Source organism: Engraulis encrasicolus, chromosome 1 (assembly GCF_034702125.1).
Source record: "Engraulis encrasicolus isolate BLACKSEA-1 chromosome 1, IST_EnEncr_1.0, whole genome shotgun sequence".
Lineage (NCBI taxonomy): Eukaryota > Metazoa > Chordata > Actinopteri > Clupeiformes > Engraulidae > Engraulis > Engraulis encrasicolus.
The window spans coordinates 56,719,077-56,744,076 of NC_085857.1; the positions used below are offsets into that span (position 1 = coordinate 56,719,077).

General features: G+C 43.8%; 2 protein-coding genes across 2 annotated transcripts in view; one reads left to right on the forward strand and one right to left on the reverse strand.

Moving 5' to 3' along the window:
* Positions 1–1,155, reverse strand: part of rgs11 (regulator of G protein signaling 11) — a 22,044-nt gene extending 20,889 nt beyond the window's left edge. Inside the window, exons 1-2 of the mRNA XM_063210941.1 lie at positions 1,049–1,155; positions 182–278 (exon numbers count right to left, since the gene is read on the reverse strand). Of these exons, the coding sequence (XP_063067011.1) occupies positions 182–278; positions 1,049–1,111 (160 nt within the window). The 5' untranslated portion in view covers positions 1,112–1,155. The remainder of the gene's footprint in view (positions 1–181; positions 279–1,048) is intronic.
* Positions 1,156–8,360: 7,205 nt separating this feature from the next.
* ints15 (integrator complex subunit 15) lies at positions 8,361–19,628 on the forward strand. The gene is made up of 10 exons (XM_063206933.1): positions 8,361–8,472; positions 11,449–11,678; positions 12,184–12,405; positions 14,417–14,582; positions 14,885–15,090; positions 16,204–16,317; positions 16,923–16,979; positions 17,401–17,545; positions 18,826–18,865; positions 19,247–19,628. The coding sequence occupies exons 2-10, from the start codon at positions 11,451–11,453 to the stop codon at positions 19,521–19,523; spliced, it is 1,455 nt and encodes a 484-aa protein (XP_063063003.1). The 5' UTR covers positions 8,361–8,472; positions 11,449–11,450; the 3' UTR covers positions 19,524–19,628.
* The last annotated feature ends 5,372 nt before the right edge of the window (positions 19,629–25,000 follow it).

The following is a 25,000-nucleotide window of genomic DNA, read 5'->3' on the forward strand; positions in this document are numbered from 1 at the left end:
ACACACACACACACACACACACGCACACACACACAGGAGAGCACCACATAGGCGGAAAGTTGGTCCACAAATACACACGTCACGTCACCCGCCCACACACCCCGCCCCCCAACACTCACACTCACACACACACACACACACACACACACACACACACGCACACACACACACACACAGCTACCTGTCATGGCGTGTGGGATGACCGTGATAAGCAATCGCTGGTTTCGCATCTTCACCCCCATATCAGGATCCTGCATAGCAATGATCACCCGCTCCATCTTGTAGAGAGAGGGGGACACAGAGAGAGAGAGAGAGAGAGAGAGAGAGAGAGAGAGAGAGAGAGAGAGAGAGAGAGAGAGAGAGAGAGAGAGAGAGAGACATCTTCAGCTCTTTCCAAATCATGTTGAGCCTGAAATTCATATTATGAATGTATTAACTAACTACACATATAGCCTAGACATTGTTGTTATTGTTGTTGTTGTTGTTGTTGTTGTTGTTGTTGTTGTGGTTGTTGTGGTTGTTGTTGTTGTTGGTGGTGGTGGTGGTGGGGGGGTATTGTTGTTATTAGTAGGCCTATTATTATTATTATTATTATTATTAGTAGTAGTAGTAGTAGTAGTATTATTATTATGTTTTACATCGTTAACTTTAACCAAAGATAAGTAATAGGCTAATAGAAAAACAATTCGTGACTTATTTTGTAAATCAAAGCTTAAGCATAAGTAGTTTGTCTTCTTTGTTTATTTTATTCCCCTAAGCACCATGCCCATCCTCTTGCAGCGAGGAAGAATCCTCCCGCATTGCGCACCTTCACCCGGCCACCCCAGCTGTGCCTTACCCCCGGCCCCCACCTTCCCTGGTCCCGCATCCATGGCTCTAAATGAACACCAGCCACAGCCAAACACTGGTGAAATATTAGTTTGGCTGGTAGAAAAGACAACTTAATGGCCACTTGGACTCATTTGTTTGGCTAGTAGATAGCTATTTTGACTGCTGGTGAAAAAAAAACAGAGCCTGGTCCATCCATTATAGCCTATTATTTCCTTACCTTGGAGAAGCAGTAAGCCTGTTCCCGCGTGTTCACGGTCTGTCCCAGCGCGTTGATGGTCATCTTGGCGATGTGGTCTGGCTTCGCGGTGGAGCGTCCGACCTCGAGGGCTACAAACGGGGTCTTTCCGAGCCTACTCAAGTTGTTCACGGAACTAAATAGCAGCTAGAGCGCGGAGCGCTCGAGCGAGGGAGGGAGGGTGGGAGCGAGGCTGCACGGGACAGTAGGAGCGTCAACATCAAGCAGCAGCTCCTGCAGTGGAACACTTCTGCCCTTCTGTGGTGACTCGAGATCATCACCACGTGCAGTGAGTCCCAGGGTCCCATGGGGTCTCTGTTGAGGTGTATTCCCTCCCGTGTGTGCATTCGGAGTTTCCTTCGTTTACGGGACACAATCAGGCACTGCTAGGTGCACCGTCTTTGTAAGCTGATGTTGTTGCCTACAGGGTTGGGGAGTAACGGATTACATGTAACGGCGTTACGGTAAAAGGATACAAAATAAAAGTAACTGTAATCCGTTACAGTACAAGAAAAAAACGATGTAATCAGATTACAGTTACATTCAGGGCTCTAAATTAACACACGCCAACCCGCCAAACACGGGTGAAAAATAATTTTGGCTAGTAGAAAAAAATACCTACCCGCCTATTTGGCTAGTGGCGCCCGAGTACGGTAAAGTATGAACGGTAAACCGCTGCTATGACAAACGTTAGACGGCGAGATTTCCTACATTACCCATGGACACTTGCGTCACGACGTAGCCTCCCACCGTGGGCTTTCCAGTGCAGCGAGCGGCAACTCCATGCCGTTGCGCGCGCCAGGATTGAAAACATTTCAGATGACCAGCCTTCTGTCAGCTACGCTCACACTATTCTGACAGGCAGCTCTCCTCCTATGCTCCCGTCGCTTTCGCTACAACCTTTTTAACGTCACTAGTACTGCTACTGCTACTAGCATGAACCTTGCTGTAACAGGCTGCCTTTTTGAAGCTGCGAGGGCCTGACCGTTTCAATAACAGGACTAACGCAGATTATGCATAGAGCTACTTCTGTTCTGTATGTTTTGTGCGAGTGATGAGAATGTGGCGGGGGTTAGAGCAAGGTTATCTGTATTGGTGAATGCCAGTAGTAATTGTAACAGTAATAGTAGTGACGTTAAAAAAGTGGTTGTGGAACGAAATTGCGACAAGGGCAAAGGAGGAGAGCTGACTGTCAGAGTAGTGTGAGCGTAGCTGTCAGTTGTCTTCTGAAATGTTCCGAGTCCTTGCGCGCGCAACTAAGTTGGAAAGCCCACGCCATCGGAAAGAAAAAGAATAACAAAAAAGCAACTAACGACGAAGCTATGGAAGTAACAAATGAAGCGAAGATTCCCGTGATATTATTTACTTTTAGTTAAACATAGGCTTCTTGTCATTTTGTTGCGCATGGTAGAGAAGAGCTCCTCCTCTCTCCTCTCCTTTTCCTCTCATCTCTGCTCCTTCCTTAGGGTGTGCGTATGTGAGGTTTTGTAGTGTTTGGCTGTGTTTGGTTACTGTATGTTAAGGTCTGTTATGTGAGTGGCTTGAGATGTGATTCACTGTTTTCAGAGGAATTGAATAAAAACTAATGAAATTGATCAGGCCTAAGTAATGAAAGTAAAAAATAATGCAGAAGTTAAAAAATAATGAAAAATAGCCTATAATATGCTTATTACATAGGCATAGTATGCAGGCCTATAGTGTAGGCCTATCTGTGTTGTAGACATAGTTGAACAAAATGGCCATAATTTAAAAAAATAATTAGCCTAAAGCATAGTTTATTTTGGCGAGAGAAAAAAAAATGGCTAGTTGAACTTCTGTTTGGCTGGTAAGAAAAAATGTCCACTAGCCAAATTGGCTGGTGGTGGAAAAAGTTAATTTAGAGCCCTGGTTACATTCAATAAGAATGGGGATTACTTAACAGGATTACAATTTGTGCGAGGTTGAGTCTTTGGCCCTTTTTATTTAATTAAGTATTAACACACACAACCATTTAAACCCGGAGTAGACTGTTCATACATTACACTCGCATAGGCTACATTGCATCCAAACGCGCATACATTTTCAATCAAACCACACGAAATCCAAGTTTTGTCAACATCTGTTGTTTCTTTATTTTGTTTTGCCTAATTCCATTGTTTATCCTTATGAGTTAAAACGAGTGGGTTTTCAGTGTTTTAAGAGCACTTAGCAATGTTTCTTGAGCATTTGAAAGTTTCATGTCTTACCGGTCTCGCAGCACTTCCGTGTTTGGCAAAGTGTTGCGTGCTGGCGAGAGTGACGTTTTTATCATTGGGCACGTTCGCGTGTGCGCGTCCTCTCGCCATCACATTGACGGTTAATCTCTAAAAACGTCATAATTATTGCCGTTTGCATGTTGACATGCATTTGTACTTGTTTGTTATTTTTAGATGCGTCCCAGCATCTCTATGAGGGTATGTCTGTCCGTCTGTCTGAAACGCATTCTTCAAATTGCCTATAGACTATTAAATGAATGCGATAGAAGACTTTCTGCAGACTACAAAAGATTTTAGGCCTAGTGATAAATCCTATAGCCTAATGATGCCATACACACGTGAACGAACTTGTGTTGTTTGTTGGGTCTATTATTAGCGGCCAAGCAGCGAAGCTGGGGAAGGCCCCTATAGAGTTAGTAGGTTTTCTTCATCTTCATTATTCTCTAGTCACCATTCTTCTCCTTAGCAAGTCTATGGCAGCCCATAGAACCGTAGGTAGGAAAATGCTGTAAATTGGCACACACATTAGGGACAGTCTCAGCATTACCCACAGCGATTTATAGGTCCCCAGTCCCAACGCTCTAGCGCCACCAGCAGGTCAAAGTTGCAGGTGCATTTCTGCTTGTAACTTTTGAACCGCTGGGCCGATTTTCATAAACTTGGTATCCCTGGAATCCTTGGGCCAAGACGAATCCAACGCACCCTATGACGTCATTTTCCGCCAGGATAGTTTTCCCGCCATTTTGAATTTTGTAAAATTCAATAAAAATGTTAATTTTCCTGCAATTTTTGACCAATTCACCCGAAACTCGGTATATAGTATCTCTGGACTGAGCTACACATGGGGTCTCAAGGAATATTGGATATCTTTTATCGTTTAGCCGTGACAGCCAATCAAAATTGTCGTAAAAGTGGCAAAACAGGAAGTGAGGTCATATCTCAGCAATCGTTTGTTGAATTAGGTTCGGATTTTGTACACACATAAAAGTCCATCCCATGACCTACCACTAAAAAAATCAAATCCCCAGATCAAACTCTGTAGCGCTACCAGCAGGTCAAAATGTTAGCTACATTTTTGCCTATAGCTTTTGAACCGTACTCCCAATTTTCAAAATATTGGTACACAGGTCATCCTCACATCATGTTGCACCCAGGTATGGATTTTCGTAACGATTGAAAAAACTATCAGCTCACAGCAGCCATTCAAAATTGTGGAAAGAATGGAGGGATTTTTTCTCATCTCTCTGTCTCCTCTGCTCCCCTTGCGCACGTTCACTGACACCATTCTCGGCAGGGGGTCAAGCCCCACTGCCCCAGCCCCTGCACCCCACCCCCACCCCCTCCTCACACACACACAGACAGACAGAGGGAGAGGGAGAGGGAGAGGGAGAGGGAGGGGGGAGAGGGAGAGGGAGAGGGACAGAGAGGGAAGAAGGGAGGGAGGGAGGGAGAGGGAGGGGGGAGAGGAAAGAATTTTGAACACCTCTTGTCGTTTGCCGGTGACAGCCAATCAAAATTGTCATAAAGGTGGCAAAACAGGAAGTGAGGTCATAGCTCAGCAACCGTTAGTCAATTTCTGTTAGGATTTTTTGCACACATTCTAGTCCATCCCATGACCTCCCACAAAAAATCCAGACCCCAAGCTCTCTAGCGCCACCAACAGGTAACAGGAAGTGAGCTCATATCTCGGCAGCTCTTCAACGGATTCAAACTAAACTTGGTTTACGTGATCACACTCTCGTCCAAGGAATGCACACCAACATTGGCGAGATTTGGACCAAAGGGGGCGCTGCAGTTCCTTCTGTTGCCGTGGCGGCTCTGGCAAGTTTACTGCTTGGCCCCGCATTGCTGCTTGCAGCTATATTGTTTATAAATGTTTAAAAATCGACTTGTGTTTGCTGGAAAATGGACCTATTAGATACAGGGCCTAATTTATTTAGGCTATCTTAGATAGGCTATTATACTGATGTGAAGTGAAAATAAAACAGGCTACTTTATTCTACTCTTTTCTATTCCAATCTATTCTGTTCTATACTATTTTTTTCTATTTTATTCTATTTTACAGTATTCTATTCTTAGTCCGGCAGCCAAAAGCCAAATATCAGCCGAATCCAGTTTCGTCTGATAAAGTTTTTTTCTTTGCAGTTTGTGGTTGCCTAAGGTGTACCTATTAAGATTCCAGACGATGCCCGGTGATATCCCTTGAGCATTTTCAGATATTGAGCCTTTTATGCTTGATGTGCTGCAGCCATAGATTACAACAGTGTTTGGCTCCCAATTCATGTTATGCTGACCAAATACCCTATACCATACTTATTTTGTGTTTGTTTACATGGTGGGATGTGTATAAGAACAGGTGGTGAGGTATGGACATCAGTGGGGGTGGGGTCATGCATATTTGGGGGCGGGGCATTCACCCAAAAAGCCTGCTTTTCCAAGTCGGAGACACAAAGGCCAACATTTCGCCAAACGTGGCTTTATATCTCATAGTGGGTTGTTTGGTTTTGCTGTTTGTAGTTGTCCAACACTTACCCATCAGGATAAGAGTGGGTGATGTGCCAATTTCAGATATTAACCCTTTCATGTTGATTTCGCTGCAGCCATAGCCCACAAGCTTTTGACAGCTTCATAACTGCACTATGATTAACCATAGAGCATTCCGGGTGGTAGGCCTGCCACATCAAAGTGGAGAAAGTGTCCTCGTACCAAATAAATTTTAGACAATTACATAACTAGCTGTTTGTCAAGCAGAAATATGTAACATTTAGGCGAATATTGGTGGTGTCAGCTTAGACATACCCAGAAAGGATTACTAATTCAACACAGAATTTCACCATTTCATACATTGCTATTTACTCTTCCTGTGCTGTTGTAACACAAAATAAAAATTGTAAGTAATAATTACATAATTTTTGGCTGATTATTTGTTTGCCTACAAAGTACATCATTTCAGTGGTGGTCGTATTAACATGGAAAGAGATAAAATTAAAAATGTAAATCCACAAAATGACATTGTAATTGACCTTTTACCAGCCCATGCCATATCAGGGTGTGACACTGCGGCATCCTATTTTGGTATTGGTAAAGGCTATGTTATCAAGACCCTAAAAGCTGGATATCACTTGACATCAATTGGTAATGTGCTGGCACCATTCCAACAACTTTCCAGTGAGGCCACTAACTTTGTGTTGGCATGTTATGGCATTCCAGACAGTATCAGCATGTCACATGCAAGGTTGGTGGTATGGGGAAAAAAGAATGGGAAAGGTCATTTATCTTCACCTTGGCTGCTCTGCCACCAACAACAGAGGCATTTCTTGAGAATGTGAAAAGGGCTCATTTTCAAGCAATATTGGTTCACACTCCACTTGAACTCTCCTCCACCTGAAATCTCCTGAAGCATTTGGATGGAAGAAAGACCCATGCAACAAAGCACTGATACCAATAAGTGTTCCAGAAAATGTCAAAGTGGCACTAGACTACATTTTACAGATGATCAGATGTGGTTGCAAGAGTAAAAGCCCCTGCAATTTTAAGAAATGTAGCTGTGCTGTAAACAGTGTGCCTTGCACCATTTTCTGTGCATGTTTTCGGCTGGGATGCTGCCGAACCAATGTTGTGTGAGCTTTACTGTGTGTGTGTGTATGTGTGTGTGTGTGTGTGTGTGTGTGTGTGTGTGTGTGTGTGTGTGTGCGTGTGCGTGTAGTGTATATAATGTAGGCTATAGGTGTTTTAGGTGTTATGGACTCTGTATGTTGTATAGGTGTAGACAGGTCTTTCTGTGCGAATTTAAATGCATGTACATGTCTTATTTGATGGCTTTATGGACTTTTAAGTGATCATTTACTACCAGTCAGGATACACTGGATTGACTTAATTTTTTGACTCAACAGTATATATAATGTATAGCTGTTTTCCTATGTTTAGATCTCTCTCTCTCTCTCTCTCTCTCTCTCTCTCTCTCTCTCTCTCTCTCTCTCTCTCTCTCTCTCTCTCTCTCTCTCTCTCTCTCTCACTGTCTCTGAGCGTGCGGTACTGTATGTTGCAGTGTATATAGGTTCTTTTATGTTGGCTATTTATATACCGGCGATGTTGTCATGTATGTTGTCATGATGTGATGTTATGCAGGATCTCATAATGCACAATCCGTTCCATACTTTACAGTCTTATTCTAAGCAATGTTGTGAATGTTTTTACTGAGGCATTTGTTGATTTGTCATTCATGACCTGATTTATATAACTAAATGCATAAAAATAGTCCGAAATCGCATTTTTAAGGTTATTAGCAGTATTTTATCTGTACCTGGATAACAAAAGGAGATAGTCACAATTAACCACAGTAAATATTCTTGTATGTACGATATTAACAAAATAAAAAAGGAATTTTGAAGCTGGCATTTTCAGGTGGTCAGATTCATTGCATCAAAATATATGCAAATTAGTGCATATTTAATTAGATAATAGCCTAATTAGCATATTTAAACATAAAATATAGAAAACTTGTAATACATTTTTTTCTCCAATTCATACGAGTAATCATCTGATAAAGTTTCATATTGATATCTGCAAGTTAAAAAAATACCCTATTCACCTACAGTGTCTCGCCTTATTTGTGGGATTGCTGTTATGAAAGGGTTAATTATTACCCCATATTGGGTTTGTTTCAATAAGGGCAGTGTTAAGGCAGTCCAATGTGAATGTTTTTCAGGTAATATAAGCAATTTGGTACATTTTGTAACATTATTCACAGCAATATTAGGTGTCTTTAGTTTTTTGTCATAATTTGCATTTATGGGACAATAAAGGCTCAAAATCTGGAAATGCTCAAGGGATATCACCGGGCATCCTCTGAAATCTTGAAGACTTGCCTAAAATCTATCAGATAAAGCAAAAAAAAAAACTTTATTAAAGAAATCTGGGTTCAACCCCACGGCTCCCGGACTATCTGATGAGCTGGATTGGTTGGTCCAATGCCAAATGCAATGCCTCGCAAAAGCAAGGCTTGTCCCTCTCGAGTTACCGTAGGGCGCTTGTCAGTAACTTTTCCACAGATCCTTTGTGCTGTTATAGCTAGCTAGTAGTAGCTATCCATCAACCCAGGACTACTGTGTCTACATTTCTGTTCTCGTCACATTTTACACACAATGGACTGTTCGTCTTTGACATATTGAGGTAGGGAATAAATGTGTGGTGTTGTTGCGTGGTCTTTCAATACCGGTAAATACGAGAGATTTGAACGTTGACTTGAGAGTTTCGTAGACAGACTTATAGAAGGCAGGCTAGCTAGCTACCGAGCAGCCACAATGCTATGGTAGATTTGGATAGGATAGCATAGCATAGCTTTGCACTGCACCCGGGTGCATATGATTATTGCTGGTTGGTGGCAGTGTTTTAGTTCAAGGTACTGTCGGAGAGACCTCTACACTGAATGAGACACACGGCAACACTAGAGATGCCGATACCATCTGCAACTTACAGATAGTAGATAGAGCCGTTTTTTTGTTCCGCGGTTTGGGCTCAATCAATACATCATTGTGTCAAATCTCGGCGATAGGTTAATTTCACCCCCTATAGTGTTTTAAATTACAACAGCGATACGGGGGAAAGTTGCATCGTATTGTTGTCTTGCAAAATCACTAAGTCGCGTGCAGTTCAACTTAGGAGTCTTGGACGCGACTCTGTGCAACAACATTATCAGCATGTTTCCTGGCTGGGGGCGTTTACTTCGCTTGCTGCAAAACGCCATGTTTTAGTACAGTAGTTCTACTCTAGCTCTATACTGTTTGCAACATGCACTGAATACAGACAAACAAAATTAATGCTGACACATGCGACCTGGATTGGGAAAATAACGATTTGTTCCACCCTCCTAAGTCTCTTGGAAGGTATTCCCTGCATTAGGCCTACATGTGTTTTATAAATATTGTACATAAGCATCCTTTGGCACTGGCAGTGTAAGGTGTGTGATGTATCAAGGCCTTTTCGGAAAGGGGGAACTGCAAGCGTTGTATGTGGGCCGCCGTGGTGTAATGGGAGTTGGGCTGAAGATCACAGGGTTGCAGGTTAAATCCCCCGCGTTACCTACAATGCTTACACCTGCATCCATGGCAGAGGCCCTTGAGCAAGGCACATAACCTCACATTGCTCCAGGGACTGTTTAATACCCTATAATATTTGTAAGTCGCTTTGGATAATAATAATACGTAGTGCTGCTATGTCTTCTCTTTTGTTAAGATTGAAATTATCTCACATATGCTCCAACAGTATCGCTTTCATTTCGTGAAGTATTCACAAAAAAACACAACTTTAATTTTCGTGGTGCATTCATGTTATTGCCCGTTTTTCGTGGTTGGGCAATGAAACGCTGCCTATTCATTTGAATTGCCCGACTTCTGCCTGTATCAGCTGTGTTCTGTCAGCACCCCCTCCCCGCCCCTGCAGACACTTGGATAACCATAGCAGCAGTGGGGCTATTCAAATGAATAGGCAGCGTTTTGTTGCCCAACCACGAAAAACGGGCAATAACGTGAATGCACCACGAAAATGTAAGTTATTTTTTTGTGTGAATACTTCACGAAATGACACAGATAGGGCTCTATTATAACATGACACTTACTTGCCCCCATCTGGGTTCAAATGAGAACTGCATTCCAATTTGAATTGAATTAGTTGATGCAATTTATAAACATTTATGGAAATGAAGACATGAATTCACTCCATGAGCAGTTCCTTTACTAGTTTTGCTTAACAAACAATGCAATTTAATAATATGATTCAAGGTGTAAACATCTTCAAGTTCTAGTTCTACAACTCCAATTAGTTACTTGATGATTTTTTTTGTGTTCAGTTATGACAGACTTGACTGACTGGGTGTTTTTACTTGAAAATAGAAGGAACAGCTTGTTGACACGTGTGGGACCATCAAGTGTTGTGTAGAAGTCAGGTGGAGAGACAACTGACATTGCTGTTAGACAGCTGTTAGAATGTGTATATTTTTTGCACATACTTCTGTGTGCATGCACAGTTTTGATGCCCTCCACAAGACAGTAAATAGCCATGCAAATAAAGAGAGTGAATTAAATGAGAAGGTGTGTCCAAGAGTTTTGTAGCAAAACATTTTTACAATTTCGCTGTTGGAAATGACTGTTCAGACTTTTCAGAAGTCCTATCATCTGTGAGCGAATTTTTGTCATTCAAATATTTTGAGAACATACTTTTAAACCTATATAAAATGCATTTTGCAATGCAATGCAATGTGGAATGCCCAATACAAATATGTCAATTCCCCACAATGTTCTAAAATGGATATACGTCATTTTGCAGCAACGCCCTTCATATGGCCTATGCATGTGTTTTTTATAAACACGGTGATGTGAGGAGGGGCAAGACACTGGCAGCTTATCTCGTCGTGAGCTAATTTTTTGACCAACAGCAGTTTTTCCAACAATCAAAGGTTGCGTTTTGCACAGGCAGGGTTGCACAGCCTGGGGAAAACAAAAATTGAGTACCCATGTGTCGGTTGGGTTTGTTAGTCTGTCTGTCTATCTGTCTGTCTGTCTGTCTGTCTGTCTGTCTGTCTGTCTGTCTCTGCTTATTTGTCTGTTGGTCCATCTCTCTCTCTCTCTCTCTCTCTCTCTCTCTCTCTCTCTCTCTCTCTCTCTCTCTCTCTCTCTCTCTCTCTCTCTCTGTACTCATCTCTCTGTCCATCGGCCCTATCTGTATGCCTGTATTTGCATTTCTGTTTGTCTGACTTTCTGTGTCACCTGTCTGTTTGTCTGTCTGTCTGTCTTGATTACCTGTCTAACTGACTGTGTCCTTTCCATCTGACTGTCTGACTGTCTGTCCGGGTGCTTGTCCATCTGTCCGTCTTAATGTCTCCTTCACCTCTTTCCTCCCAACTCACTCACTCAATCACACACACACACACACACACACACACACACACACACACACACACACACACACACACACACACACACACACACACACACACACACATTCTCTCTCTTTCTCTCTCTAGTGATGTCTAACATCCATGTGTCCATTCACTTCTCTCTCTGTCTCTCTCTCTGTCTCTCTCTCTCTCTCTGTCTCCCTTTCCCTCTCCCTCTCCCTCTCCCTCTCTCCCTCTCCCCTTCTCCTCTGTAGTGATGTCTGATATCCGCTTGTCCCTGTTGCGGCGTGATGCCCTGAGCGCTGCTAAGGAGGTGCTGTATCATCTGGACATCTCCCTGGGCAGTGCCCTCCAGACCACAGGGGGCGCTCTCGCCTCCTCCCCTGCTGCGGCTGCTGCTGCTACGCCCATAGACAAGAACACCATAGAGCTAGTGGAGGAGTTTATATACAATGCACCTAAAGACAGAAACACACAGCCCAAGGTGAGACGACACACACACACACACACACACACACACACACACACACACACACACACACACACACACACACACACACACACACACACACACACACACACACACACACCCATCACACGCGTAGATGGACACACACACCATCATCACACCATCACCCCCACACACACACAAAGAGAGGAACAGACAGCCCAAAATGAGACATAGAGAGATCGCTACGCACACACACGCACGCACGCGCACACGCACACGCACACCTACACACACACAGACACGCACGCACGCACGCGCGCACACACACACACACGCACACGCACACCTACACACACACAGACACACACCTCATCTTCTCCATATCTCTAACATCTGCTTGTGTACTTCTGTGTGTGTGTGTGTGTGTGTGTGTGTGTGTGTGTGTGTGTGTGTGTGTGTGTGTGTGTGTGTGTGTGTGTGTGTGTGTGTGTGTGTGTGTGTGTGCTATGTCTGTGTTTGTGTGCGTGCGTGCGTGTAGAGGCTCTCGTGTCTTCAGGAGCTCCAGCTGCTGGAGATCATGTGCAGCTACTTCCAGGAGCAGTCTCGCGAGGCCGTACGCCACCTCATCTTCACCGCCCTCTTCGGTCTCCAGGGAAACGCCCTCGACGACGGTCGCCTGGCGATGCTGGCCAAGCTGGTATCCATGGCCATCGCTCTGGGACGCACGCCCATACTAGACTGCACCGCGACCTGGCTACAGGTAAGACAGAGTGAGGTGTGTGTGTGTGTGTGTGTGTGTGTGTGTGTGTGTGTGTGTGTGTGTGTGTGTGTGTGTGTGTGTGTGTGTGTGTGTGTGTGTGTGTGTGAGAGACAGTCGTGGCCTAGTGGTTAAGGAGATGGGCATTAGATGAGAGGGTTGCAGCCAGGTTCGAATCCCACCCTTCCACTCCCTACCAAACACACCATGACTGAAGTGCCCTTGAGCACGGCACCTAACCCCACACTACTCCAGAGACTGTAACCAAGTAGGGCTGCACGATATCACCAAAAAATGTGATACTCGATAACAGCATGCCATTCCTCTAGCGATATTTAAATGAGATTTAGAAATATAGTTGAGTGATTTTCTTGTCACGAATTTTTCGGTCTGTGTGTTGGGCGCGGCTTCTCCTGTATTTGTTGACATCGAGCTAGTGATTGGGCAGCACACAACATTTTTATTTCGTCATCGATAATTGAGTCTTTTTTGTGATACGCCTATCCCTACTCTTGTTAATGCGATATCGATGCATTTCGATTAGTGGTGGGCCGTTATCGGCGTTAACGTGCTGCGATAATGTGAGACTCTTGTCGCGCGATAAAGAAAATATCGCACGTTAATCTATTCTCAAAATATGGGTTTTGGTATGCACATCACATAGCGTTCCATTGACAGACGCTTTCAGACTGCGCTCCAGTCGCTTTCTCCTCTCCACCTGTTGCTTCAGCAGACCTACTAAATATGAACAGTGTTTGCATGCTGAAAACATTAATCCCTCTGCCGTGGTAGGTGTTGTTTGAGTGCTTTTTCATAAGTGGTAGACTAAAGAGATGTTATTGTTTGAGGTGAAGCATAGAGACATTATTGTGTGTGAGTAGCCTACCAGCCCGACATAGCCTACATTTCCTCTCGCATTGCATGGAACACATAAACAACTTCCAGAAATCTTGCCTGTGCCATAATTGCAAAATATTCCGTGCGATATGCATTTTGAAGATTGTCAAACTGAAACTGCCAATATAGCCTACTCTCGCTGAATGTTTGTGTTGCATTCGCGCATTTGCGACTCAGTGAGATATTCTCATGTCAGACGGTAATAAACCTCGCGGTTGTCGCGCTTGATTTTTTTTTTTGCAAACTGAATTAATTTCGAGTTGTAACTCCTCTGGCATTCTAACTCTGAGAACAACTGTCAGGTTTAGCCCAAATTGCCGTGGGCCAGTGCTGTTGGTTCTACATATCCAGTAGCCTGCCTCTGCTGAGGGCTGCTGAGCTTACTGTGCGCAGAGCTCCTCCCTCTCTTAAAGGAGCCGCTGCTCTTTTTAACAGTCAGTGGCAGATTCTCTCTCTCTCTCTCTCTCTCTCTCTCTCTCTCTCTCTCTCTCTCTCTCTCTCTCTATGCTAATGCTGAAGTGTTGAGGTCATTTTGTTTAAATAGCCTAATTGTTTGATAGATTTATCTGTATTTGCCTCTACAAGTTATAGCGCCGTTCATTTTGAAATTTCAGTATCTTATAACTGTAAATGCTTCCTATTGGACACACTTTGCACATATTGCAGTGTGTTTTTTTTCATCACCAAGTATCAACATGACCATTTTTTGAAGATAAGATGCATTTTGGAAAAAAAAAGTTTTTTTCCGGCATTATTTCGCTAGCGCACCATTTCTGAATGAGCCATTTTGATATAGATTAATCTAGATTAATCTAGATTAATTTCAAAATTACAGTGAGATTAATCTAGATTAAAAAAATTAATCTATGCCCACCCCTAATTTCGATATACAGTATTGTGCAGCCCTACCTGCAAGTCACGCTGAAGAGAAAGGTGTATCCCCTGCGCTCCTGGACTTCACATTCTGGTGCGTCACGGGAGAGGACTTAGTTCAAGTAGGGAAGAATGTGTTGTGTTGTATTGTGTTGTGTTGTGTGCACATGTTTGATAATTATCATAAAGTGGTTCTACTGTACATTACTCATATGTCTGTGTGTCTGTGCGCGTTTGTCTACAGCGTTCACATGCGATGTGTTGTGTGCGTGTGGTGCGTGTCTTGGTGGATGACTACTGTAAAGTGGTTCCCGGGTCGTCCTCCACCCTGAAGCAAGTGTTCACCGCCAGCCCAGCGTTCTGCTGCCAGTTCATCACGGCTGTCACCGCACTCTACGATCTGTCTTCAGGTAACACCAAACCAACCCCCCCCACCACACACACACACACACACACACACACACACGCACGCACAGTTAATTACTGTGGCAACAGGCACACATTCACACACATACAGACACAGAGGCAACTAAATAATTTCATAATAAAACCTCCTCTTCTGTTCTTATTGTTTAATCTAATCCATATTAAAACTATTGATGTTGAACTGTGGAAAACTCAGTATTTTTAAGTGCGTCTAGTGCCCTTTGAGCACCTGTCATGTTGTTTATCTGTTTTGTTTATTGTTTTGTTTACCTGTTTACCTGTGTAGAGGACTTGACCCCGCCCCTCACCCTGCTGGAGATGGTTGTTGATTGGGTAACGGACGACCCCAGGCTCCTCCTCCTCACCTTCTTGAACACGCCTCTCCCGGCGGCCAGCCTATCACCGCGCGGCTGCCTGGAGCTCACCCCCTTATTGGGCTTGCTGCGCTGGTCCGTCAAGGCCCCGCTGGCCAACCAGAGGAGCCGAAAGCAGGTGCAGTAAAAATTAATATCGGCAACAGATCAGGTGTGACTGGGCGAATACACGACAAGATCAAGTGACAGAGAATCACTGGACTGTGCAGCAAGAGCAATGTGAGCGATAGAAGTGACAGAGTATATGCAGAATGCAAGCATTCCAACATTCCCATTGGCTTCAGGCGTCCTTCACCAAACCGGATCATAGCTAATTTTTCATAATATTAGCTCAAGTTCAACCACAATCTGTTGCCCAAGTTGCACGAATCGCCTCTACTAGTCGCCTGAATCGCTATTGTTGCGCGACTCAATTCAAAAGTCAATTACTTCCATCTCTGGAATCACTCATGTTGTGCTTGGTCTATTCGTGCCTTGAGCACTGCAGATTTTATTAATGGCCGGGGAGCTGTTAGAACAGAACTTTCACAGTTCCTCTCCAACCAACACTGGAGTCAAAACAGGTCATACATGCTTGTATATACATTACATTACTACTCCCACACAGAGGGCGAGGTGACAGTGTCCTTAGTGTTTATTTACCAGCAGGGGTCATTGAGTGGGTCTTGCAGTTCAGCATCTGGTCAATACATACAGTTTGGGAATAATTAGTTTTTTCCCAGCTGAAGGTATTAGTAATCTCCCTCTACACTTTGTGTCTATCTGTGAACCCTTGGCCTCTATTTCCTAAACTGATACGCTTTAAGTCCAATTCTAGAAGTCTAATTCTCTAGTGTTGCACAAAATACATGATCATTTTTCTTCTTGGATTTACTTCATTAATGTACTTCATTAATCTGCTCTGATGTACTTAAATTTGTGTTCATCTCCTTCACCCCATTTGGTATATGGTAAAATTATTGCTATAATATATTAATATGGGACGAACGTGTAACCTATAAGTGACAGGTTTTTAATTCCTCTTTTGTGTTTGTTTTTGTTTTGTTTTGTATGTCTTGTGTTTTTGTCTTCTGTTGTGTTTGTACGATTTGTAAAAAGAGAAAAGAGAAAGTATGTAAGAAAAGAATCTATGGATTTGTTTGACCACAGGAAGAACAATGCTCCTGTAAAGGGGAAGCGGACGTGTTGTCAATGAACCAATCAGTCAATAATGAAATTAATCCCTACACAGGCGCTAGCCAATGGCCACGCAGAGTTGGAGAAGGAGGCGGGACAATGGCAGGAGGCCGAGGAGCTCTACTCTAAACTGCACCTCAATGTCCTGCAGGTGTTTCTTATGTTACAGGTAAAACACACACACACACACACAACTCTAAACTACACTTCAATGTACTGCAGGTGTTCCTTATGCTACAGGTAACACACACACACACACACACACACACACACACACACACACACACACACACACACACACACACACACACACACTACTCTAAACTACACTTCAATGTACTGCAGGTGTTCCTTATGCTACAGGTAACACACACACACACACACACACACACACACACACACACACACACACACACACACACACACACTTCCGGTTGTCTTTTGCGTGTTCCCTCCTATGGGCTCATTTGTAATGAAGCATCCAGTAGCAGTCTGTGCTGCGTGCATGTGCAAGGCAAAATTATGATGCTTTCTGGACTGGTTAGAAAACTCAAAAGCTGAATGCATTTAAAAGGCAAAGTGCGCATGCGAGCTGCACAGACTGCTGTGTCTTCTGGATGGGCCATTACGAACGCGCCCGTAGGAAGGAAATACAGAAAAGGCAACGGGAAGTGTTTGCGTGTCCAATCCACCCTGTAGCCATGTAGCCAGATACTGACCTGTGGTTGGCTGTCTGTCCTCAGTACTGACCCCTGATTCGCCGTCTGTCCTCAGGTGCACCTGACAGAGAAGAACCTGATTGGTCAGTTCTCTGTGCTGCAGTGGGAGCAGGTGAGTGTGTGAGTGTGTGAGTGTGTGAGTGTGTGAGTGTGTGAGTGTGTGCGTGTGCGTGTGCGTGTGTGTGTGTGTGTGTGTGTGTGTGTGTGTGTGTGTGTGTGTGTGTGTGTGTGTGTGTGTGTGTGTGTGTGTGTGTGGGAGCAGGTATAGTAGTTCATTCCAGACTTCTCATGATAATAATATGATATGTAAGTAAGTTGTATAAAGTAAATAAAGTGTGTGTGTGTGTGTGTGTGTGTGTGTGCGTGTGTGCGCGTGTGTGTGTGTGCGTGTGTGTGCGTGTGTGTGGGAGCAGGTATAGTAGTTCATTCCAGACTTCTCATGATAATAATATGATATGTAAGTAAGTTGTATAAAGTAAATAAAGTGTGTTTCTCTCTGTGTGTGTGTGTGTGTGTGTGTTTTCTGTCGTCAGGTGGTGGGCCTGGTGGAAGAGGTGGGTCGTCTGGGGGAGGGGCTTAACCCTCTCCACGCCGCCAATCAGATCAGTCTGGCGCTGGATAGGCTGGCTCAGGCCTTGCAAGTAGCCATGGCTACCGGGGCGCTGCTCTGTGCACGAGGTGAGGAGAGGAGGGTGTGTGTGTGTGTGTGTGTGTGTGTGTGTGTGTGTGTGTGTGTGTGTGTGTGTGTGTGTGTGTGTGTGTGTGTGTGTGTGTGTGTGTGTGTGTGTGTGTGTGTGTGTGTGTGTGTGTTCATCATTAGCAATTTAACAACCCTCTCTCCGTCATTTTAAATGCATGCAGTCCACTGTGGACCGCCTCAAATTCTTCAACAATGCTTTGCATAGTTATGTCTGATGAAAGCTGTTTGGCCTGCAGTTTCACATAGAACATTGCATTCTTTAAAAAATGGGCCAATATCAGTGTTATTATAATTTTTATCATTTCACTGATTTTCACTTTGGATTGGATCTATCTGGTGATGGCTGGACTAAGTTCAAACTGAAGGCAAATAAGAACACTGATTATGATAATGGAATAAAGTTGGGAAGGGAAAACAAATATGCAAACTGTGTGCAATGCAAGGAATATATGCCCTAGCTAAATTTAATCCGCCGTTTGATATATATTTGTATGCACATCTGTTGAACCCTGTGAAAAATAGCTATGGTTTCGCCGTCATTCCTAATGCTAATTGTGATGCATAGAAGGGAATAAAATGAACCCTTGCATGGGGGATATACAGGGAGAGAGCTGACGGAAAAAGAACTAAAACTAGTTGTGGAGCTGGCTCGGGAACAGCTGATGTGCATTTAAGAAGCCACCCGCAGGCATTAAGTTTCTAACTTGTATGCATAGGAGTTGGCAATAGAATGGCGGAGATGCATCTATTCTACGGAGTTCGACATCAGACAGACATTAATGGAGCAAAGGAGAGAGAGAGAGAACCTCAAGAGAGGACACTCAACTCCGTTGCGCTAACAATAGTTAACCATTTACAGTTGATATGTGGCTGACATGTCTACTTTTAGTCATTCATGAAAATACGGAGGTGCGTCTACTCTAGCCATCAGACAGACACAGAGAAGGTGCCTGAGGAGCAGAGGAGGGAGGAGAGAGAACCTCAAGAGAGGACCCTCAGCTCGGTCGCGCTGACAATAATATTAGATTTGATATGCGGCTGACATGTCTAGCAATTCATGAACATAAGGGACAAACCGCGCCCTTACTGGTTCAATAAGTAATAAACGCATGATTTAACCACCAAATACGGACTGATTCCTTATTTAAAGGGACGGAGGCAACCCTATGGTAGGCAGTTCTCTGTCTGTCTAGTGTGATTGGTCAGTTTGTGTGATTGTGATCATCCAATCAAATCTGATATGTTTGTGTTTCTACAGAGGAGCTCCGGCCACTGTGCTCCAGACTGCCACACAACAAGTAAGAAAAGCACACACACACACACACACACACACACACACACACACACACACACACACACACACACACACATCCGTGGCTTCATCTGTGTCTCATGAAACGTATGCAGGCTCTAAAGTAACGCACCTGCCAACCGGCCAAATTCAGCTTGGATGGCAGGGGAATTAAAAAAAAAATACTTGTCATTTTGACTGTGAGATTAGTCAAATTAGTAGGATTAATTTTAGTAATCTTACACTCAGTGACTACCGGTATTAATTTTTTTTTTAAAAAATCTGTATGACCCTTATAATGACCCTTACAATGTTTATTATTTGTGTGTGTGTGTGTGTGTAAATAACATTATTTAATAAATGTTTATTTTTGTCTTTTTTTCTTCAGCCTGATGCAGCTGGTGATGTCTGGTCCCTTCCAGCCCCCGATCTACCCCCACCTCCACGCCCCCCGCCCCCTACACACACACACACACGCCGCGCTCTCCCCTCACCCACATACACACGCGCTCCCGCACACACACGCACTCCCACACCCGCACACACACGCCCTGTCGCCACACAGCACACACCCCGCGCTTCAGACGCACGCACACACACACACCGTCATCTCCCCACACACCTTCCACCCGGCTATGGGGTTCCCATACAGGCCCATACGCTGAACACACACACACACACACACACACACTCACACACACACACTCACACACACACACACACACACACACACACACACACTCACACTCACACACAGGCCAATACGCTACACACACACACACATACCTCTTATTACACACACACACACATACACACACACACACACACACACTCACAGGCCAATACGCTACACACAAACAGAGGCCAATACGCTACACACACACACACACATACCTCTTATTACACACACACACACACACACAAATGCACAACACTTGTACAGAAACACATTTATGCCTACACACACACACACACACACACACACACACACACACACACACACACACACACACACACACACACACACACACACACACTCCCTTCTGCATGCAAATGTGTCATATCGTGGGTATGAAGGTGTCTCTTGGTCCAACAAGCCATATGCATGGAAGGCCTGCCGACCAGTGCTGCGTTTCTGTGTTCGCGAGTGTGTTTGTGTGTCTGTGTCTGAGTGTGCGTTTTTGGGCGTTTGTAAACGTGAATATTGGGTGTTGGTGTAAATCTTATATCGTGTGTGTGTGTGTGTGTGTGTGTGCGCGTGCGTGCGTGCGTGCGTGCGTGTGTGTGTGTGTGTGTGTGTGTGTGCTCGCGCATGGGGTTGTGTGTGCGTGTACATGCGTTCGGATGTGTGTGTGAGTATGTGAGCATGTTAAGAAAGCATTTATGCCCCAGCTGACCTGTCGGCCTGTGGTGAACTACACCTTCCAGTGCCACTTCCACACGCCACTGAACTGGCCAGAGCTGCAGCCTACTGCAGTGCACCCTGGGAAATGTAGTGTCCTGAGTGCCAGTTAGCCTCCTCTCTTCCTCCTGCTCTCTGCTTTTGTGTTAATAATTTTGCTCTTTTCTACGCTGCCTAAGGATTCTAGAACACGCTAACATGGGACTTCCTGTAAAGGCCGTAGAAACAGGAAGTTCATATTGGGGGCGGGATGTTGTCTGTCTTGGCCAATGAGGGGAGGCGTTCTATGTTTGACGAACAGGCTGTGGGTTTGTGAATAAATAGTGTTGTAGTTTTATTCTCTGTATTTTTTCTTCTTTTTTCAACCTGTTTCCATTTTTTGACAAATTCCAGATTAAAAACTTTTCTCTGTTTGTAAAAGAAAGTGTCCACCTGTCAATTTGTGTGTGTGTGCATGCAGGTTTTTCCGGTATCCTAGGCTTGTCGCCCAAGATATTTTGTGCTGCTTGTTACACATATAGGTTGTCCTGACAGGTAAAACATTGGAAAGGGCACTTTATGGTCATCCTTGGCTCTACATATCAGCCCAACACTCTTTTTTTGCATTATACTGTACATCAAACTCAACCCCATACTCAGAGCACACATTCAAGAGCTGCTGGAACCCAACAGTGCTGGGGGACATGATGGCTAGATCATCAGCATACATCAAATGGTTTAAAACATTGTTCCCTATTAACCTGTCTTAAACATCCCCAGTCCCCCAGGTTGTCCATGTATAGGTTAAACAGGGCTGGAGATAAAAGTCCCCCTTGTCTTACACTATTGCCTGTACTGAAAGGGGTAGAGAGACTGTCTCCCCACTTCACCTGCATTTGGACCTGCACAGAATCTTCTGTGCTTAAATTCACAAATGGAACTACTGCAGTCAGGTAGGATGTCAACATTTATCAACATAGAGACGGGTACGTGATCAGTGGTGGTAAGCTCATACAAAATTTCAACTGTTTCCAGACTTTCATGTGCATCAGCTGTGCAGATTACATGATCAAGCCAGGATGTTGTGTGCCATGAATCACTGATAAATGTATAACTATCTGTAGGAAGTAAATTCATACTGGAAAGAACCAGTTTACTATCATGGCAGAACTGCTTCAAGTGCTGACCAAAGAGAGATTTCTCATCAGAAATGTCAGCATTCAAATCACCCATCACAAAAACATTTACACAAATGGATTCAATATCTTGCCAAAGCACAATTCTAATGTCATTTTCTCATTTGCAATTGGGATGGTGAATGAAAAACAGTCCCCCAAAAGTGGTGGCTAGGGGGACGGGCGTCTGCATATTGGATCCAGAGAGTGCTTTTACCAATCGGCAGGTGCACCTGAACGAAAACGGAGAAACAGACCCCTGGCGCTCCCTAGTGTCCAGCGTGGTCAATCAAAGTGTGGATGGATCAATACCCCAATCTTCAGGCCTGGAGTCCCATGGAAAACCCCTGACATAAGTTAAAAAGGAAGAGAAGTGGTCACAAGCCATCCAATAAAGCTCAGCCACTTGAATCTTTGTACCAGGAGTGAAATTGTAAATCATCCAAGAACAATGTGAAAAACTGGTGGAGAGCATGCCAAGACGCATTATAGCTGTGATTAAAATCCAGGGTTATTGGACCAAAAAACTCTTCCACTCTTCCCAAGTTAAACATTACTATGTTGTTTTAAAGTGAATATCATATTTTTTTATTTTTAAACTTTCTGCAAATAAATGCTCTGAAAGACAATATTTTCATTCGAAATTCAGAGTAAATGTTGTTAGTGGTTAGTTTGAGGTGGTCTCTCAAATGCATCTGCAGCTGTATAATGTACTCAACATATCATTTTAAATGTGAGCAATTAAGAGATAAATGTAAAATACATTTTAATTAATATTTGTAGGGTGTATTAAAACATCCTGTGATATACATTGTGTGTGTGTACTTAAGCCTGTGACAATAATAGGTAGTTTCTTCTAAAGCATTAACATGTTTATGCTGTCATGGGTAAGTGTTTAGGGTGTCAGACTTGCAGCCCAAAGGTTGTCAGTTTGACTCCAGACCTAACCGTGCTCTCCCCCATCCTCCTCCATGACTGAGGTACCCTGACCATGGTACCGTCACACCGCTCTGTTCCTTTCGGGCTGCCCCCTTGCACGGGTGAGGCATAAATGCAATGTCATTGTGTACAGTGAGAACTGTGGGGTGCTGTGTCACAATGACAATAGGAGTTTCCCTGGTGGGCTTCCAAATTCCTTATTTTAATATGAAGTCAGGAGAGGTGGTATTAGTCAAATCATATTTATTAATCTTGTTTAAATATAATCGTAGTTCTGGAGGAAGTCAGAGAGTGATTGACAGCTGTCATTACTAGCTCCCGCCTTCGCGCACATTTAAATCCTTGTCCTACCACCTCCCCGCGCTCCTCCATTTCACTGGGTGGATTCCAATATGTGGACAATCTGTCCTCCCTTGCTCACTTGCCTGCTTGTGACCTCATGATGATGTCACTGACGACAGCATTATAATTCAATAGCTTGCAAAAGTACAATTCTAATGTCATTTCCTCAATTGCAATTGGGATGGTGAATGAAGAACAGTCACCCACATTTTTTATGGCTAGGCTGACAGCAGGAAAACGTAATTGTTTTCTCCACGGAGGCGGGGCGGCAGCAAAATGCGAGGCCACAAGCACAAGTGGAGGACGGGAGTCTGCATATTGGAATGCACCGTGGCTTTGAGGCAACACATTACATTTTGACTCCCAGACTGGCTCTTAAAAATATATTTTTATATTTAATAAATATTGTTTTTCAAAAACTATTACTTGAGACATCTCTGTCCATTCAAATGATGATTTGAAGTGGGTGTGGGCTTTTGTGTGAGGATGGGACAGCCCTCTCTGGAAGTCAGGCCGCATGCAACACATGCCCACCAATTGGTAAAATTGGGGTCAAAATGTAATATTGATGTATGATCAGGAACCCCAAAGCACCCCAAAAATGAGGTGGACATTTTTTTCCTACCAAAATTGAAAATTCATGCAGTGGAGGCATCCCAGGACGGATGCAAGCTAACATGCCAAATATGCCTATTCCCTATGCTTAGTGTGCACCAAGCACTCGAGGGCGAACTTGTGAATTGCAATATAAACTCAGGAGAGGTGGTGTTAGTCAAATCATATTTATTATTACAATATAAACCCTTCAGTTGCACCTTATTACATGATTTCCATTAGAGATTACATGTGCATAAAGATTCCATGATAGATGACATGCCGTGGTGTAATTGGTTAGGGTGATGGACTGGAGATCAAAGGGTTGCAGGTTCAAATCCCCACCCTTACCAATCCCTAAACATCCATCCATGGCTGAAGTGCCCTTGAACAAGGCACCTAACCCCACACTACTCCAGGGACTGTAACCGATACCCTGAAAAGTAACGACTGTAAGTCACTTTGGATAAAAAGCGTCAGCTAAGTGTAATGTCATGAAATATAGACTCCACAAGATTGATCATCGCAAGGCATCTGCTTTCCTTATAAGACAGTAACTGTACTGTGTGTGTGTGTGCGTGCGTGTGTGTGTGTGTGTGTGTGTGTGTGTGTGTGTGTGTGTGTGTGTGTGTGTGTGTGTGTGTGTGTGTGTGTGTGTCCATGATTTGGCATGAGTGACAAAGAAGGATAAGAATTAGATGACAACTTGGCCGGCCACTTGTTGAGTGTGTGTGTGTTTTTCCCGTGCTCACCGACAGATAGAAATTGTCTATGTGTGTGTCTCAGTTATCAGAGACTGTGTGTATGTTTGTCTGTGTGTGAGACACACACATACGCGCACACACACAGAGTAAGGCCAGGCCGTAAGGCCAGGATGTGTGTGTGTGTGTGTGTGTGTGTGTGTGTGTGTGTGTGTGTGTGTGTGTGCGCGCTACCAGATTAAGGCAGAGGTCACAGTCATAACTCCATTCTTTTGCATCTTTCACACGCGCACACATACCAAACCATGGTGTGTTTGTCAACAGTGAGGAACCGTTTTCAATCGAGGGGCCACTTCAAATTCTATAAAGTCCTCCAAGGGCCATACTATGAACACAAACAAGGATTCCCCCCTGCACCTTCACTAGGGTCACCTGAAATCATATCTTATTTTAAATTTACATTTATTACAAATGTAAATCCTAAGATTGCTTTACAAAACAGGTCATATTTCATGTGAAATTGCATAACATTCAGTTGAAGGTGAAGATTGTGCACATCCCAGTAATAGGTGCAGAACAAAGGCTGACCGTCATTTTCGAAGTGCGTACTGCCCTACAAATTGCAGTAACTACATAATTTGTCAAACTTGAGTTTAGACTGAAAAACAGTCTTAATTACACCTCCTTGATCTTATGACAAAGCCTTATGGTCCAAATGTGTCCCGTTTTAGAGACATAACTGCAATATCCAACCTAATACCAATGCTTTAAAGGCCTTTTCTCATTTAAAGTTACTGCACTTTACCTTTGTAGGGCGGCATAGTCTGAATCTGATGAAGACTATTTAAATCGAAACATAATCCAGCCATGAAATAAAGAAACAACAAAAAGGATTTTAAGTGTGCAGACTCCTCACTCTGAAAATTCCACAATGCATAACATTAACATTATATCGGTGGGGACCGGATAAGACGGCCTCACGGACCGTTAACGGCCCACAGGCCAGGTTC